General features: G+C 57.7%; 1 protein-coding gene across 2 annotated transcripts in view; it reads right to left on the reverse strand.

The window, feature by feature from the left end:
- The window catches only part of ADGRD1 (adhesion G protein-coupled receptor D1), a 72404-nt gene extending 55741 nt beyond the window's left edge, over positions 1-16663 (reverse strand). Inside the window, exons 1-8 of one of the 2 annotated variants that reach the window (XM_036221172.1) lie at positions 16323-16663; positions 14935-15793; positions 14813-14849; positions 9935-10018; positions 8091-8186; positions 6397-6519; positions 2216-2395; positions 1003-1257 (exon numbers count right to left, since the gene is read on the reverse strand). In XM_036221172.1, the coding sequence (XP_036077065.1) occupies positions 1003-1257; positions 2216-2395; positions 6397-6519; positions 8091-8186; positions 9935-10018; positions 14813-14849; positions 14935-15000 (841 nt within the window). In that variant the 5' untranslated portion in view covers positions 15001-15793; positions 16323-16663. Of the gene's footprint in view, positions 1-1002; positions 1258-2215; positions 2396-6396; positions 6520-8090; positions 8187-9934; positions 10019-14812; positions 14850-14934; positions 15799-16322 lie in introns of those variants that run through there. The other variant, XM_036221173.1, reaches the window with a different exon arrangement.
- Between the last annotated feature and the right edge of the window lie 2176 nt (positions 16664-18839).

Consider the following 18839-nt stretch of genomic DNA (forward strand, 5'->3'; position numbering starts at 1 on the left):
GTTAATTACGGATATTTACAAACTGTTAATTATGGATAATTTAGTTAATTATAAATAATCACAAACAGTGAAGACGTCTGAAACTCGAGATGAAGCCATGACTGGCGGCTCCCGGCCCGTTGGCCGCCCACTGCTCCGTGGTGTTCCCGGATGCGAACGCGGACCTAACCAGTTCTCCCCCTCGTCCTGGGCCGTCCCTGGGGGCTGCCGCGGTCACCGAGGAAATGACCTCATCACCCCTAATCAGCTCCAGGAGGAACCGACTGCTCCCCCACCCCGCCCCCGCCCCCCGCAGTGCGGTGGCTTTGTCTCCATCACTTTGTGGAGGAGAAAACCCATTCAGAGGGATCGAGACGCAGAAGGCCTCGTTCCCCGCGGTCCTGTCTGCGTGGTGTTCCCAGAACCAGGAGCCCGCGGACACGGAAGGTGAACACTGGCTCGGGGCGGGGACTCGGGGCGGGGCCGCCCTCTGGGACGTGATGGGGACGGTGGCACAAGGGCGTGGGCGTCATAGGCGCTGGTGGCCAGCACGCTTCGCAGGGCGGGGGTGACATCACATGCATCTGCCTCCGTGAAAGCACACGTGACTTCCAGGTGCCGCGGAACACCGCGGCTGAGTGAAGCCTTGAACCCGGGCCCACCGGGCCCTCAGGTCCCTGATCCAGGCACTCGTCCTGTGCTGAGCAGGCAGGGGCCACGCCGGGGGCCCCCCGAAGGCCCACTGGTGAGCCTGGCATCGCTTGTCAATCGAATACACTGACGGCCCCCGACGTTTGCCCCCAGAGCTCTCTATAATCGTCCACCAGGTGGACCTCTACCCCAGGGGACAGGTGTTCTGGGAAAACCACCGTGTTTACAGGTGCAGCAGGTTGCCTGCCACACCTCACACCCGCGGTGCTGGCCGCCGCCCCAGGGGAGTTGGGGGGGCGGTGCATGGAGGGGGCTGGAGGCTCAGGTGCCCCCGGGAACAGGCGCCGGCCTCTGCCCTCGCCCCGCACTGACCGACGGCCGCCGTGAAGTACATGGCGACCTCGTCCGGAGTCAGAGCTCGCTCCCAGATGATGAACTCATCGAAGGCCCTGTTCTCGTAGCGCCCAGCCTGGCCCTGCTCAGGCCCGAGCACGATGCTGGCCTCGGGCTCCCCGTAGGCATGAGACACTTTGCCACTGGGGTCCGCGGTGCTGAGGGTGCCGTTCACGTAGACTTTCAGGCCCTCCTTGGACTTCCACGTGAACAGGACATGAGTCCAGTAGGGACCTGCAGAGTGTGGAGACGGGCGCCCTGAGCGAGGGGGGAGGCGCGCACTGTGTCCCCAGCTCCTGCACACGCGCCCTCTGTCCTAAGTCCCTGGGCCCCCAGCACCTGTCGTGAGCCCTAAGATGGGTCGTAACACGGACCTAGCTTTCTTTAGGACCTCAGAGCACAGGGAGGAGACGCCCCTGCATCCCCCGAACTCCAGAAGTGGTTCTGAGAGGCCCTTTGCTGTTTTAAGCTAAAATGAAGTAACTAATGGTCATGACTTACTCCACAATTTTCCTGTCCTGCCTCGGCCATCGCAGTGCGGGGCTATGGAACTTGTCCAGCCCAGAGCCAGTCGGTACCGACTGCGGCCCTAACGCGGGACGGACGTGTGGCAGTGACCGACACGGCCCTGACGCGGGAATCCCTGAACTCCGTCACGTCCCGCCGGAGGAAAGCACCCCCGGGTGCTCGCCCCGCCACCTGCCCCGCCTCTGAGGCCCCCGTCCCTGCCTCTTCTCCGCCTTCCTGCAGGTCGCAGCCTCCCAGCTCCCGCCATCCTCAGCCTCTCCGTCCCCAAGCTCTCCCGCTGCCACAGGCACCGCAATCACTGTCACTGCTGGACCGGTGGGGGTGGTGCCGGAGGAGCCGCTGTGCAGAGGCCCCAGGCAGCGTGCCCGTGACCCTCGACTGTGCAGTGACACTGTGCCTGTCCTCGCTGCAGACGCAGAAACCCAGGCCCATGCGTGGAGTGGCCTCACGCAGCCACGCAGTCCGCTCGCGGTCAGGGAACCCCGTGGGGGCCGCCTCCTTGCCGCCTCCAGGAAGCCTTCCTGAGCTGCCCTTCCAGGAATGGGGCTCAAAGCCAGGAGGCCGCAGGACCATGGGCTCCTGCTGTCAGGCCCGCCAGCCGCCCTCCTCTCGACCGCGCCTCTCCCAGGGACCCCGGCCCCGACTCCTGCCTCGGGGCCCTCACCTGGTGGGCTGAAGGTGGCCGCCCACGTCATGGAGTTGTCCCGCGTGTACAGCTCCACCGAGCCCTTGCCGCCGCTGGAGCAGACCTTGAACCCGTCGGAAATGACTTGTCCGCCGTAGGCAGAGGGGCTGGGCCTGGCCTGCTCGCCTTGCGTCTTCCAGAAGAAGGAGAAGGTGACCCCTGGGGAAGGCAAGGTGCTGGCTGTCACCGGAGGGCGGGGCCTCAGGTGCCGCACGTGGGGCCCTCGCTCTGCTCTTTCATTTCCATTTTAAATTTCGCTGAAAACAGCATTTTTTTCCTCATTCTAGAGACAGCGTCTATGAAATGAATCATCTCCTCAGAGAGCGCGCAAGCCCCGGTCTCGCCCTGGCCTTTTCTGCATCTCAGATCACATGCCCCTGGGACGGGTCCCAGTCTAAGGCGTTCACAGCTGCAACTGGTCACTGCCGGCCGAGGGACAGAGCCGGTCGGCACAGGCCCGGGACCAGGCAGGGGCAGAGAGGTGAGGGCGATTTGCCCAGCACCTGATTCATATAAATGGCACCAAATTTAGACCTTGGACCTCGTCTTCGAATGAGAGGATGGATACAGCTTTAGAAAATCGCCGAATTAAAAGACATTTGTCATCCATTATAAACTTGGGTGCCTACCAACCATCTTGTCATGCCTGATGAATCAACATATTTGTTATGAGTTGTTCGAAGGTCTTGGGATAATATTAATTGTGACGATTATATTGTATTATACTTTGGGGGATTCAAAGCCCTAATGTGATTCATGGAGGCACATAAAATATACATAATCTTCTACCTCTGGTTGAGAATTTCTCCTTTTTCTTTTTTTGGACATAAAAGGAACCTTAAAAAATTACAATAAAAAAGGAAGGGGTCTGGCCTTTTCTTGACCTCAGAAAGGCTCGGAGGAGAACCCCGAGTCACGAGGGCTGCTTGGGAGCAAGCGTTTCTCACCAGGGCCCTTGATATGGGTCACCACTTGGGAGGGTGAGACTTCAGAAGGTCACTCGAAGGGCGGCTGCGCTGTCCCTGCAAAGCTGGCTGCTGGGGACTCAGAGGCGGGGTCCCCGACCACTTCTGTTGGCCGCGTGCTGAGTCCCCAGCACCTCCGCCCGCCCCCCGCCGAGCCTCTCCTCCCCCAGAACCAACCATCTCACAGGAAAATGAACATAGCACATTGTGAAATTTTTGTTATGAAACGAATTCCCGGCTGGATTTTTTTTTTTTTCCAAACACTTTGCTGCTTTTAAAAATTCCTTTCATTCAATCTTGTCTTGGCCAAATGTCTTTCTGTCCAGGAAGAAAAATAAAAACAAAGCATCTGGCTAGGAGTCCGGGGTGGGCGAGTGAAGGCAGAGGAGACGGTGCTTCCTGTCGCCGGTCCCCCGCCCCCCACGGGTCGCCGCGTCTCCCGGGGGCACGGTGGGTACTGAACCGCCACCGCCCGTCTTCAGGGAGCGCGACAGGTGGACCGAGCTTCCTGGGTCAGCGTTTTCGGGGAGCTGGCTTCACGCACGGGGCATCGGCCCCACGAAAAGGGAAGATCTGAAGGAAAACGCGTCAGTGCGGTCGTGACGAGGTGACTCGATGCTTTTCTCTTCTTCTGAGCACACGATCCCAACCCACCCAAAAAGTGTGGGGAGGGAAGGTCTTTCTCAACAAAGCGAAAAAAGGAAGGAAAAGAAAAGAAAAAGCAACCATCCAGATGTCACAAGAAAAGATGCATAAATTTGAGTGCATCAATGTTATAAAATCCCGCAAGGCAAAGAATTTACCATGGCAAAGTCAAAAGACACACGGCAGTCCGCGGGGGGTGGCGGGGGGGGGGTGGTACTTGTGATGCGTTTAACAGACGAGCAGAGCGCAGTCCGGTTTTAAGAAGTCGGACGGGTGGCGTCTCATGAGACGCACGATGAGCCGGCGTAAGCATTTTGGGTGTGTTAACTCTCCACCCTCCCGACAGCCCAGCGAATGAGGCCCGCAGCGGTCCCCACGTTTCAGGGCAGAGCGCGGGAGCTCGGGCGGCCAGGCAGCTGGCCCTGGAGGCTGCGCCGTGCCTGCGGTGCTGTGCCCCTTCCTGGGAGACCGGGATTTGGGGGTCCACTCACTGAATTAGACAGAGAAGAGCGCCAGGAACCCCAGGCGGGTCACCCACCGCGGGCCCGGCCTGGCGAGCACGTCCTGCCGCCCGGACCGCCTGGCCGTGTCTCTGCGGTGGGCGGGACGGGGGTGCGGGCGGGGGGCCAGGCGCTCTGCAGGGGTGCCCCGGCCTGGCACCCAGCGGCCCCGCCTGGGGGCAGCACTGCCCTGCTCCATGGGAGAAGCTTCCTTCTCACTGGCATGTCCTCCCGTGTGGGGGCTGGCCACACACGGCGCCCGGTGCCGGGGTGGCCAGGCAGCCAGTCCGACGACCCTGTACCCCACCTGGAGGGCGGGGGGCCAGGGCCGGAGCGATGCGGAGGGGTTTCTGGGGAGACGCTGGGGCCTGTGTCTCCTCGATGCTCACTGTGGTTGTCCCTGCAGGCACTCGCGTGCGACTGTCCGGTGCCCGTCCCCCCATCCCCCGAGCCCTGCACAGACTGAGTCCCAGCGGCCCAGGGACCCCGGGGGTCTGTCAGCCTTTCCGTCTGCAGACCCCGGCTCATGCCATCTGCTGTTAGTGCCGGCCGCTAACAAGGAGCCTTACAGGGCCCCGTCTAACCTGAAGGCTGAGGGAGGCTCCTGGAGCGAGTCCCCCTGGGACCGGGGGCCGGAGGGGACGGTGGCACTCAGGGGCAGGCCCGTGTAAGGAGCCGACCCGACGTTGGTTTTGGGGCAGGACACGGCGCGGACGGGGACAGAGAGGTGGAGTGTGGGCAGGTGAGGCAGCGGTGGCCGGGAGCGGGGCGGGCGGGCCGCTGACCCAGTCGGGAGGGAGTGCGCACGTCCCGTGGCCGCTGTGACCCGTCGCCACAGGACAGCACAAGTGTTCTCTGACAGCATCAGTGACAAGTTGCCGGGCGGCGTCGGGGGGATCTCCGGCCAGGCCCCTCCGCGCCCCCCACTTCTCTCCACGCCCCTTCTTTACGACCCGCCTGGGGAGCGGTCCCGCCCTCGCCCACACGACGGCCCGGGGGGAACGCAGATGGCCAGCGGGCCGCCACCCACCGCAGCCTGGGGACAGCCACAGGTGCAGGAAGCCTCCTGCTCTGGAGCCCCACCTGCCACAGTCACATGGAGCCGAGCCCTCCAGGTGTGCAGGTACTGGGTGGAACAAGGTGCTAGAACGTTCCGGGGAGGGCCCTTGCTGCTCTGTGTGCTCGCTGGCCCTGGGGGTTGCAGGACACGGCCCTTGGGATTTGAGGAACACGGCCCGTGTGTCCTTGGGTTAACCTTCTAGAACGGCCAGGCATCGACGGCCTTTTTCTCTCAAACACGGCCCTCAGAACCATTCCTCAGACTCGGGGTTCTGCAGAGCCCGAAGCGCATCCTCCACGCGTTTTCGCCCTGTTGAGCTTTTCTTATCTTTGCTGGAGAACCGTCCGTGCGTCCTCCGTGTGTCCATCTGTGCGTTCCGGAGTCGTGCACGCGACAGTCTCGGCGAGGCCCTTGGATGTCCCCACAGCGCAAGGGCTTCCAGGGAGGCCAGCGCTCCACTCCTCCCTGGGGACAGGTTTTCCTTCTGCCTCGAGTAACGGGCTCGAGGGCTCGCCGCGCGCTGGCGGCAGAGAACAGCTTCCCGGAGGTGGGGACGCGTCGCCCGGACGCCCCGTCTCGGGCTGAGGTGCAGCTCCTCACGGGGGGAGGGAGGGCCAGCACCCGCAGCCCGGCCGGCTCTCTCCGCCCACCCGGGCCAGGCCCACCGTCGACACCCCAGGAGCCAGCTCACCCCCAGACGCCCAGACACACCACTGCCATCCGTTTTTTATGGAGGGCTTTTTTTCTATCTCTCTACACAATTAAATGCTTTGATCTCACTGTAAGATGAATTTTACTCTAAGACGAACATGTTAGAATTCCAGGCGCCCACGCCCCGTCCTCCACCCGCCCCCTAGCCCGTACGTGACGCTTCTCACAAAGTCTGCCACGGATGAGGATGCACGGCCACATCTGCCACCGCCCAGAGGAGCAGACGCGACCCGACAACCGGCAAAGCGTACAGAGGCTGCTGCGGGGCCACGCGCTCACCTTCGGGGCCGCACCGCGCCGGGTTGTTGATGCAGGATGTCTGGTACCTGCCGTAGTAGAGGAGCACGACGTCCTTCTCCTCCTTGAGGTAGATGCCCTTGTTGACCTTGCCCTCCACGAGATCTGCGGAGAAGGTCAGCAGCGCCGTCTGTTAGTCTCGTGGCATCAGGAGCGTAAAGGGGCAGACGTGCACCTGACCCATTAAGGACACCGTGCCGCCCGCACACACGACCGAAGGTCCCTGATGGCGTGTGTGACGCAACATGGCGATCGGCCTTCCTTATATATACTCATTAATAAGTAAATTATAAGTAATTTTTAAGTTGACATGAGTATTACAGAACCAATTAAGGTCTATTCATGTTTATCATATTTACTATAATTATATTGGTACATGATGCTTATGACACTATAATGACGTTATAATGATTATATTTGCCAATGACTGAGTTACCAGGAACGATAGGATTGTAATATTTAATGTTCTAAGCTTTAATTCCACCCACAGTGTCCCATGGCTACCTGCACACTAAACTCGCTGGGTGAAACTCTCAGACGTGAGTGTGACCACAAAACCACACCTGAACCCCCTCTCTCCTTCCGAGTTCTCACTGAGAGCCCCTGACCCTAAACGTGGGGATCCATGGTTCTAAAAGAACCCATTTTCAAACTCCAGGAGGGAAACCTGGAGTCACAGAAGAGCCTGCCACCTGCAGGACCCCGCGGCCCCGAGTCCCGACACCTCTCTGTTATCACCTCGTTCCGTCCCTTTCCCACTGCAGCCGTCCCTGACGGTGTGAGGCTGTCGTAAATGGTTTACAGAATCGATAAGGAAAGACAATAAAACCGAGAGCCGTCAGGCGTTTCTCGGTAATGGGGTCAAAGTCACCTCGATACCTGCTTTGCCCCACGGGCATTTGCCAAGATGGACGACTAGACTTACATAATTGGATTGGGCTGTACAACCTCCTAAACCAGCCTGATTGGCAAAATTAATTTTGGAAGCCGGACACCTCACAGCTGAAAGAACAATCAGTTATATGTTGAAAAAAGATCCCGAGTTGACACCTAAACTATCTGGACCGACTTTGTGTCCCGGTCAGACAGATGCCACAATCGCCGTCGTGATTTTGCTCTGAGCTATGCAGGAAAAATGTAAAACATATGGGCTCTGGAGGTTATTAAATAAGATAATAATTTAACCATGACTCTTGTGGGTGTGTGTTTTATGAAACAGCTTCTAATGATTAAAAAAAAAATATTCTAGCTACAGAAGAATGCTGATGTGAATGCCCGTAAGAGACCAACTCTTTTACGAGGTATTTTAAAATCAACTCTAACTTTCCATTAAGAGGGCATGCTATTCCTCCCCCAAAGAATAGAATCCATTTAAAATCCAAACAATTTCTATTATTAGACAATCTCTCATCTTAGGTCAGTTTTGTTCTGAAAACAAGCAGCTGGTTTGCAAGAGCCCGGTCACGTGGGATCGCGAAGCCGCCTCCGCGGCCCCCTTCAGACCTCGCTCCGGGCAGCGCCGTCCGACAGCGGGCCCGCCGCCGCTCTTGCCTCGGGGAAGTGTGCGTTTGCAGCCGAGACGTAGTGGACTCACACAGAACCGGATGGAACCGGCCTTGGCCGGCTCCGCGGACCCCGACGCGCAGCAGGCGGGTGGGGGACAGGCACGTGCTCACCTACGGTCGCAGACAGATTTGAGTAGGCAGAGTCATTGGCGGGCACAGAGGCAGAGTTATGGGAAGGGAGCACAGTGAGGTTGTGGGTTCGCAACGCTGGGAGAGACAACGACAGAAAAAAAAAAGCACAACAAATGAGTGACACGGAAACGAGCGCGGCCGGCACGTGTCCCAGCGGGCCGCGGGCTGCGCATGCGCGTCCCGTTGGCGAGGCCCCGCCCCTCCCCGCCCCGCCCCCGATTCCTCCGCCGGCGGCGCGGCCGGCGCCGGCTCCCCGCGGGCACCCAGGGCTTCGCGCGGTGGCCGCTGGGCCGGGCCGCGAACTTCGGTTCCGATTCGCTGGCTCCGCCTCCCGCTCGGACACTCGGCTGAGAGAGACGAAACGGAGCTCGGCCGTCGGACACGCATGACGGATGGATTAACGGACGGTGGTGAAGCCGCGTCAGAAGCACAGCGTGGAAACAGCTACGCGATGTTGCGACAAATGGACAAACGACAGGACCCAGCCACACGTAACGGCCGCGTGTCCGTGAGACGCGTCCCAAAGCCACTCGGCCGTCCCCAGAAGCGAAGCGTGCTCACGCACCCTGTTTTTTATTGTGGGTTTTTTTTTTTTTTTCGAGCCCGTAATCGAATCGGAATCGGCCGCATAGCGCGGACCCCCGACCGTGTGAGGGCTTCGGGGCGGGCACCGGTACACTTAAGACTTTTAGGGAAGATTAATTTCCCATAAATTTGACGAAATTTAAGCACAGTGTAACTGTGTCTGAGTAATCGCATCACGTTGTTGGAAGGATCTTTCACAGGGAAGCGCTTTCCAAACACCACGAGTTACCGACTGGACCACGGCAAGGAGCCGCGCTGGGGAGGTGGGTAGAGAAACAGACCGGTGGCTGTTCGAGCTCCTCTGTGAAATGACCCCTAACGTGTCAGTTTCTGCGTCCTAAACAGTAAGCCGCTTCGGTGACGGATTTCCGCTTGGAGAAGGCTCTCCTTTCGAAGGCTTTGAAATAAAGGCCCGGGGAAGAGAAAGTGAGATTGTGGCAAGGGGAGCAGCGTCTCTTAACCCAAGCGAGTCACGCAGTAAATGTCATGGGGACGAAGCGCAGGCCTACGGCCTGGGGGGAGCCGCGGGTCGGCGTCTCGCTGCCGCTGCCCCTGCCGCCCTCACTGCCTCGTGCCTTCCCCGCCTCTGCTCCAAGGACGCCGGGAGTGTGGCCCTCCTCTGTGACACTTTTCGATTTGCAGATTTTTAAGGGAAATGTTTTAGAACTTCCAGCAGCAATTTATGGCAGCACCTGAAGTCACAGGAGTACGTCGAATACCAACGTGCTGGGGTGGAAAGCCTCGTAATTAGCGGTGTATGGGGTTTACAAAAATAAAAGGCCAGTGTAGACACAATTGGGGCACCTTTGTTCGGTGAGACCATGACCCACACACAGGCGGGTTCGTCTGAGTTGGCCCGACCTTCGGCGCCGGGGTCAGACGGGCCGCCGTGCGGGACAGGCACGCAGCCTGTGCCAGAGCTGCCTCCCCAGGGAACTCGCCCACCTCCGGGCCCACGCGTGGACGGGTCCCTCATCTAGAGCACGGTGCTTAAGACAGCAGCTTCCGTTTTAAGGTTGTTGGGGGAAGCGCACGTTTCAATAATGTTTTGAACCTTGAGTTCTGTCCTTCAATCATAAAAACGTGTAGAAGTTCTAGCAAGATACCTTGGCATGGCAATGGTCGGGAGCCGTGTGTTAACCTCCACCGTCCTGCCTTCAAGGCAGATGCTGTTTGCTGTCTCTCCCGGTGGCCCTGACCCCCGAGCCCCCCACCCCTGTGGCTTCGGGGGCGCTCACCTCCAGCTGTTTCCTGTAGTTCATGGATCCCGTCCACGTGCTCCAGCGGCCAGTAATGGGAAGCAGAGGCCAAGACCTCAAAGCCTGGGGGAGAGTAAGGCCGTTAAGTCACCAGGCACAGCGGACGCGCACCGCCCGCCTCGCGAGCTGACCACAGAACATGCCAGAAGAGCATCTAAATCACTTCAGTGCACTCTCCCGGGTTTTTTTTTTTTTTTTTTTTTTTTACATCTTAATAAATTAAAAATCAATGACTATTTCCTTAATAGAACAAAACGTGATAAATAGGGACAGACAGATACCTCTTAACCAAAGAAAATAAAGCCACCACGCTTAATGGAGCAACGCTGGAATTGTACCCATTAGCGTCGGGAAAGGGACATGAATGTCCATCGTCACATCACTTTAATATCGTTTGGAAGAAATGCCTGATGCCATCAGACGAGGGAAAGGAAGAAGGTTGAAAGACAGAGCAGGCAGCCAGCACCGGTCCTGTGCGGGGCAGACCGCGGGTCGCCCGAACGCGGCCTGTAGGACAGCTGTCCCTCGCCGCCTTGGAGGGACGAGGAATCGGCAGCTTCCTCAGGGATCACCGGCGGCTCGTTTCAGAAGCGACGTTCCCACCCAGCTTCTCTCAGCGTGGCCTGTTCCCGCTCCGTTTCCTGCACGCTAAACAGTAATCCTTTCGCAATCTCCTTCAGGATCCTTGCGCCTTGAGCAGACATAATTTTGTGCAGATACGTTTCTTTCCAGTGCATTCTTCTCACCGGATGCCGTGTGTGTTACCTCATTTGTTTACTGCCATCCAGCCTTCCTCACGGGTTTGGGTAATGGTCCCCTGAGGGGCCGCAGCGTCCCCTGCTCAGCCCCCCTCTACCTCCTCCGAGTTAGTTCTCTGTGACGAGCTCCCAGAACACACATGAAGGTCCAGATGACTAAACAATAATCAACTACCCTAAATGTCTGCCAGATCACAGAACACTAAGCACTGATAAAGAAATCTTTGTGCTATTCATCGTAATAAAAATTTTTAAAGAGAAGATAATATGATCATTATTTTCAAATGATGTGTGCTTGGTAATGAAAATAAAAAACCATTACAAATAAGAAAAGAATTTGGTAAGTGAAAAAACTGTTACAGACGATGAAAGAATTTAGTAAGGAGGCTTATACGGATTGAATATGCAAATGTCAACTGCTTCACTGCATTCAAATGGTAATGCTCAAAAAAACCCAATAAAATTTCTCTTTTATAAATTTATCTAATAAAGAAAGAACACTCGAGAACAAAAGAATAAGAACTGTACAAAATTCTTAAGAAGAAAACAATAAGATAATACTGAGAAATATAAAAGAACCCTTGAGGAAATGAAGGACTTAACCTATTCTTGGAAAAGAAACTCAAAAACGTGAAATATTAACTATCCTTTAATTTATACGTAAATATTAGGAAATTTGTTGTAAAAATGCCGAGTTTATTGTGAGGGCGCAAGCTGACTGTGGAGCATCTATAGAAAAGTAAATAAGGAAGAATAAGGAGTGAGGGAAATCTGGCGAGGACAGCAGAGGACGAGGAGGGGTCCGACCGGCAGGCAGGCGGAAAGTCGCAACGATGAGGAAGGGTTGGCGACCCTCGCAGACGGACAGGTCAGTGCGACAATACCCACAAACACCCCTGAGCACGCCGGAAAACGTGGGCTACGAAAAAGCTGGCATTTCAAACCAGAGAGAAAATATTACTCAGCAAAAGTTATTTGAAGCAGTTAGCGACCTCAAAAAATAATAAGACCCCTACCCCTTTAATCGAGAACAACCTCTCATGGAGAGAAAATTAAACGCAACAAGGCGGAAAAGCTTCTGAGGAAAACAGGCTGTAAATCTGACTATATGAATTTTTTAAACGTCTGTGCAGAAAAACAAAGCAAGCTAAATCGAACTGGGGAATGATGTTTATGTAACATGTAGGATGGAAATGTACTGATCCCTCTTTAGAGATGTTACATTTATTAGACTAATAAAACTACTATTAAGGAAATTTAAACCAACAGAACACCAGGGCAAAAGGCGTCAACAGACAGTTCAGAGAAAAAGAAATGCGAATTACTTTCTAAACACCTGAAAGATGTTTGACTTTCCTCGTCATTTTAAAAAGTGTGTTAAAACTACAACAAGCTAGCCTATCGCGGTCTGCCTGTCAGACCCGCGAACGAAACGTTAGATACACAAGCTGGCAAATTCTCCACGTTTTTTGGTGGCAGTTAGATCGGGACAGCCTTTCTGGGGAGCAGTACGGCAACTTCTACCCAAACTTTAGGCGTGCATTCCCTGCGATGGCGTAACTCCAGTCCCAGGAATTTGTTCTAGAGATACGCGCGCGCACATGGTCAAGACCTTCGGACGAGGAAGGCTGTTTTTATCTGTAGCATGGAGAGCCTGCCGACAGCGTGAACGCCCGCTGGCAGGAGGCTGGGTGGGCACGTCCGGGCACCTGCAGCACGCACAGCGCGGCCCACGCACGCGGCCGGCACACAGCGGGCTTCGGGCGAGACTGTGACGCTTAAAAAAGCCAAGGTGAGGAAAAAGGCCCCATGAGCTCTTTGTGGAAAATACAGCCGTTTGAGGGGTGGGGGCAAAGAAAAGAAAGGAAGAGAGAGAGGGGTGTTCGCGTGGACGCCCCAGACGGGCGGCAGCGTTGGGGGCTGAGGAGGAGGAGGAGCTGGGCGTGCGAGGTCAGAAGGAGCCGTCACGTCATTGCGTCTGTGCCTTTGATCGCCTGCACCTGTGCTGACTTTAAAAGTATTGGGGGACTCGTTCGCGATTAGAAAAACCCACAGGTGATGTCCACCCCGTCTAAGTGTCAGGGTTTCATCTGCAGGGCCGAGAGAGCAAAGGGAGGGGACCTCGTCCACACAGGAAGGCTCGGGCCCGAGCTGGCCAGTGCCCATCGGAGGGTGGCTGAGAGGGTGGCTGAGATCGCCCGAGCGCCTGCTCACCAGGTCGCTGCACCTTAGACCCGGGTAACACACCCCCTGAGGACCCCGGGCATCTGTGACTGGCCACACAAGTGAGCCCAGCGGACCGGGAAGGGAGGGAGGGAGGAAGGAAGGAAGGAAGGAAGGAAGGAAGGAGGAGGGAGGGAGGGAGGGAGGGAGGGAAGGAGGAAATAAAAGGTTTGAAAAGTGGGGGGAGAGAGAGACTAAGGAGGGAGAGAGGGTGCCAGGAATGGGGAGCGGATGAGGGAGCCGGGCCGGCGGGGGACCCCACAGCGGGGACACGGAGGTTGAGACGCAGGCCGCCTGCGCTGAGGTTTCCGAGGGGCCCCGCTCACGGCTCCTTTCGGTAACAGTTCTGTTAACCCCAGTACTGCGGTGATTTCCCTAGGGGAGCTGTGGACCCAGAAACGGCTCTTCCCGCCCAAAGTCTGTGCAGGAGCCAAGTTCCCATGTGGAACGAAGACAGGGCCCAGGCCGCTCGCTGGGCTGAGGGTCCAGCACGTGTGCTGCCCCCGTGGATGCGTGTGGACACGCCGCGGCCTGGTCACACGTGGGAACTGCCTCCCGGCTTCACCCCCTGCGCTCGGCCTGGTGCAGCTGGTGGCAGAGACGCCCCCCGACATGTCACCCCGCGTGAGGCTGGCATTCGTGAAGGGCTCGTCCCGCACGCACGCCCTCGCTCACGCGGTGCCTGGCGACGTGCTCGGCTCCACGCACAGAGACCCGCTGGTGTGAGGGCTGAGGACCGGGGAGCGTGTGGACATTTCCACCCTCATGGGTCAGTGAAAGACTGAACCAGCGCGTGAGGGTGGAAGGCAGCCAGTGACACCCCACCACGCTGCACCCCACCACGGCACCCCACCACGCCACGGCACCCCACCACACAGCACTCCACCATGACGCGGCAGCCTGGCGGGCATGCGCCCCGGCTCCGTGCCCGTCACAGCGGAGGGCCCACCCAGGCCTGGCCTCGCCGTCCTCGGTCCTGTGGGGCCGTCCCTCACACGGGCTCTGTCCCAGGACCTGCGTCCTACCTGCCATGCCCGTGGTTTTTGCTGGGTCGTTAGAGGCTAGTCCCTGGAGGGGGCGGGGCTGCTCTCGGGGTAACTGGGGGCATTCCCCAGTGCCCCACAGCTCTGGGTCACCAAGGGCTCGGGGTTGCTCTTATAGCTTCCGAGCAAGGGTGTGGGGACACTCGTGTGGGCTCTTGTTCATCACACACACGCCGGCCAGGAAGAAAACGGGGTGCAGCCGCCAGCCAGGCACAGCCCCGCCGCTCGCAGGCGCCCCATCCCTTCCACACGCCTGTGCCCCCCCGCACGGCGGTCCCCGCGCTCCCAGTGACTGCTTGTATGACCCTCTGTCCGCCCCGGGAAGGCCTGGCCGCAATGCTTCTAGACCAAGGACTCGCACCGCGAAGGAAAGGGGGCCTGTGACCTCAGTGTGGCCGCGAGAGTCGATGGTCCCTACACAGGACAGTGACAGAGGGTGACCGTGCTGTGAGGCCGAAGGACTGAAACTCTAAGTCGGCCCGGTGGGCCCGCGCTGAGCACATGTGACGGACGCACGGACGGACAAGCGGACGGACACCGTGAGCCTGAGGACAGACCCTTCCCTTCGGCGCGGGGTTTCCAGCGACCCGCAGGAAGGGGCTCTGGGCGCAGACAGCTGCGCCTGCAGCCACAGCTCGGGGACGCCGCGGTCAGGCGCCGCAGCCGGGCAGGGCGGCCGGGGCGGGGATGGGGGGCGAAGCGCTGCAGGCGGCTGGCGGGGCCCGAGGAGGCCACCGCGGGCCGGCCCGGCCGCCTCCGACGCCAGCGAACCGCGTCCGCCGCCCGCGAGGCAGGACCCCCGCCACACACCTCACGGGGAGGGAGCCCCTTACCTGGGTGGGCCTGCGACCGGGAGCGGGCTCGATGCACCTGCACACAAAACACCACAGGGTCAGACACGGGCGGCCTCCCTGCAGGACCCGCCGGCCGCGGTGGCCGCCGCTGGGGACGTTACCTGAAAACTGCAGTAAAGCAGCAGCAGCCAGGGGTGCCAGCGGCAGGGCGGCGGCGGCTTCCTCATGGCGTCGGGGCCGGGGCCGGGGCCGGGGCCGGAGGTCGGGGGCGAGCCTCGGGAAGCTCCCGGGGTCGGCCGCAGCGCGCTCTCCTTAACTTTCACTTCCTCGGGAGACGGACATTCTCACAGTTCCAGAAAGAAAAAATCTGTTTTTCTGAAGTTTGTGAGAGGCAGCGTCTCGGAGAGTCAGTGCGTGCTCCTTCCTCGTCCCCAGACTCGGGAGTCCTCGGCGATCAGTGACAGCCAGCGAGTGGTGGATGCGGGAGAAGCAGCCGCAGGGCTAAGGCAGCCAGGCCAGGGCGGGGGAAGGGACAGAGACCGGCCGGCCGCCGGCTATCCTTGCCTCTCCTTATCGGAGAGCCCCCTCCGCTCGCCTCCAGCCCAGTCCCGACCTGGACGGCTCCTTTTCCCGGCAGTTGGCAGAGAGGAGGACTTCCAAAGGAACTTTGTCCCCGAGCCCCTGCTCGCTCCTGGGCGGGTGGCCGGCCGAGTGCTGCTGGCCTGACTGGGGCTCACGCCTCAGTCCGCTCCCTGGGAGGAGAGAGAGAGGATGGGGCTCCCTCCTCTCCTCGAACTTCTCTGTGCTGTCCTGTCCGCTATTTATATCCCGCATCCCATGGCCGCGACGTTCCTGGGTCCTAATGCAGTCTGTCTGAGCAGTGGGGGACGTTTGCAGGATCCCGGGCTCAGAGCAGAGCAAATGGACATGGGGGTGCCTGCTGGTCAGCACCCCCCAAGGCAGCGCAAACGTTGACGAATGACAAGCACGACAGACGGTGAACTCGGTGGCAGCAGAGCCCTGCTCGCGGGACACAGAGAGAAGGTGCTGTGTGGCCCGGAGGGAGGCGGACCCCACCCACGGGCTCCCCTCCCGTATGCGGCCCACGCCCTCCTCTTTAACCCTTTCGGGGTGGGTGGCAGCTGCAAAACTGTTTATGAGGTACACTGTGGAATGGCACCCGACCCACGGTCACCCCACGGCACGCGGGACAGTCCCTTGAGGCGACGACAGTCAGATCCTTAGCCAGCCTGCGCCTCAGTGTACCCAAGGCGGAAAGCTTATGCGATCCATTCCAAATGCAAGTACACACACGCACACATGTGCACACGCACACACACACGTGCGGGCACACACGCACACACACATGCATGCACACACGAACACACATGCACGCACACACGCACACACGTATGGACACACATGCACACGCACGCACATGCACATACGCGCACGTACGCACATGCATGCACACACCGTTATAGTCACAGCCGTCATTTGCTCTGTGATTTAAGCAAATGCCCTTCTCTGAACCGCCTGCCACACTAACCGGCTGTGCGCACTTAGGCAAGTCACCGTGTCTCTGTTCCAAAACGTGTCTGTGGAATGAAGTCTCTCCGCCACAGGGTCGCAGTGGCACGGGGTGACGCAAGGCCCCTCAGGGGAAAACGCAGCACCCCGTACAGGCTGGCTGTGCTCGGGGCGTCGCTCTGTGGTGTTGGCTCCGGGCTCCTTATAAAGCAGAAGGTAACAACACCCCGCAAGCTGACCGATCTCCTTGTCCCGACTTTAAATAAAAGTGGAATCAAGTCCCGAATCCAAGGTTCCTTCTTAAAGGGGATTGAAAAACGACCTCTGGGCTCTGGCTCCTCCGCAGGGAGGATACAAGGGTGTTGCAGGGCGAGGCCTTCTTTTAATACGCCTGCAGCCTGGGACCCACCAGGACCCAGACCGCAACCTCCCACCGGGCTACAGCTCTGTGGACTTTTACCTGGGGGGGAGGTGGAGGGCGGAGAAGGAGCTGCAGATTACCTGGGCCGGCCCCGGGACAGCAGGAGGAAGCCATGTCACGATGTCAAGCCCTCTGACACGGGTGGGATTGGAATTCCAGAGATAGAAGTGAGAAAACGAGGCAGAAAGAATGTGCGGAGAGATAACAGCCAAGAATGTTCAAAAACAGTGGAGTAAGTTCAACCTCAGGCCCAAAAGGCTCAGACAACCCCGAGCGAGGTGCATACCGGACGCAGCACACGCACCAACACGCATCACAGACCACGCGCACCCCACACGCACACACACACGTACGCACACGCCGGGACCGATGATCCCCAAACTGCTAAAGAGCAGACGGAGAAATCACGAGGCAGCGGGAGGAAAATGCACGCCGCACACGGAGCAGCAAAGGCGCACGCCACAGGGGCGAGGAGCCGGGCAGGCCGGAGGACACCCGGTGGCAGACCCGGTGGCGGACACGCTCCGGGGGCAGCGGGCTGGCTGGCACCCCAGGGCTCCACGTCCGCTGGCACTCTCTCACGGAGGCCGGGCTAGCCGGCAGTGGAGTGGGGGGGCCGGCCCGCGGGGTGACGGCGGTGTTAGGTGGTGATGGTTTAAAAATCACTGGGCTTTACACTTCCAAAAAGTGAATTTTACGGCATATGAACTCTCTTGCAATACAAATTGAGAGACAGACACTATTTCAGACAAACGCTCATGGGAAGAGTCCGTGACCAGCACCGCCTGTGAGGCACGAGGGAAACGAGTCTGCACGAAGAAACGAAGAAATCCGGAAACGGCTACGGACGAAGTAAGTAGGAAAGATGTTTTCTCCTATTTGTACTCGCTGTAAAAATAACACCATCTAATCAGCAGAGGAGACGGCGCCGTGGGTCGATAGCGTATGTTTGTGAAAGCGAAGTGTACGAAAAACATCAGGAAGCTGGCGGGGAGGGAGGGCGGGAGGGTGCCGTGGGTGTGTCTGCACCCGAAGTGGTATCGTGTGATTGGAAGGCAGTTCGCGATTAATTGAAGAGATGCGCCTTCTTATAACTGCCAGGGGAAAAGCGTGTAGTAAACCTTAGGAGAACTGGTGGGGAAAAACGGCACAGAGGTATAAGCGACAAGCTAATAACAAGACGTGAGACCGAATCATGGCAAATCCCGAATTAATCCAGAAGCGGCGAAGAGAAGGATAAAGAAGAACAAAGGAACCAGGGAACAAATAGGAAATAATTGGCAAGAATGTTGATTTAATTCCAACCACGTCAGTCATTGCACTGAATTCAGACAACCTGAACAGGCCAAATAAAACACAGAGTTTCCCAGACTTAGACAAAATAGGAAGACACAACCATCCACGGTCCACGAGAAACACATTTTAAATGTACATACGCAGCTAGATTAAAAGGGTAACTAGTCAGAAAAGACTGATCGTGTCCACACCACACAACAGAAACCTGCAGGGGCTTCGCGGTACGACAAAGCAGACCTCAGAACAGGCATGTGGTCACATAGAAAGGGTCATTGCATACAGATCATGGGATGAATTCCGTGACACAGGACAACCCCAAATGTTTGCATCTCCAACAAAAGGACCACGATATGCATGGTTTCCAGGCACCGTAACCGAAAGGAGAAGTAGGCAGAGCACAGCCGGGTCTGGACATGGCTCCCTAGAGAACAAGTAGAATCACCAAGGATATGGAAGACCTGACCGACACAGTGGACCTACCTGCAGTGATGACAGTTATAAAGCGTTTCGCTCAGATACAGAAAAATGCCACCTTCTTAAGAGCACAAAAACCATTCACCGAAATAGACCCATGAAAAAAACTCAACAAATAAGAACTACCGAAATCATGTGAAAGATGTTCTCTCATCACAATGGAATTACACCGGAAATCCAAATGAAAGAAAGCTATCTGGACTTGAGATAATGAAAATGTCCTAGAATGAGACTGCGGTTTATGCTTACATAACTCTGTGAGTACACTCAAACACACTGAGTTGAGCACTTTAAATGGACGAACTTTATAGCACAGGAAATTACTAGAACTAATAAGTGAGTTTG

This window comes from Rousettus aegyptiacus, unplaced genomic scaffold (assembly GCF_014176215.1).
Source record: "Rousettus aegyptiacus isolate mRouAeg1 unplaced genomic scaffold, mRouAeg1.p scaffold_m13_p_5, whole genome shotgun sequence".
Taxonomy (NCBI): Eukaryota; Metazoa; Chordata; class Mammalia; order Chiroptera; family Pteropodidae; genus Rousettus; species Rousettus aegyptiacus.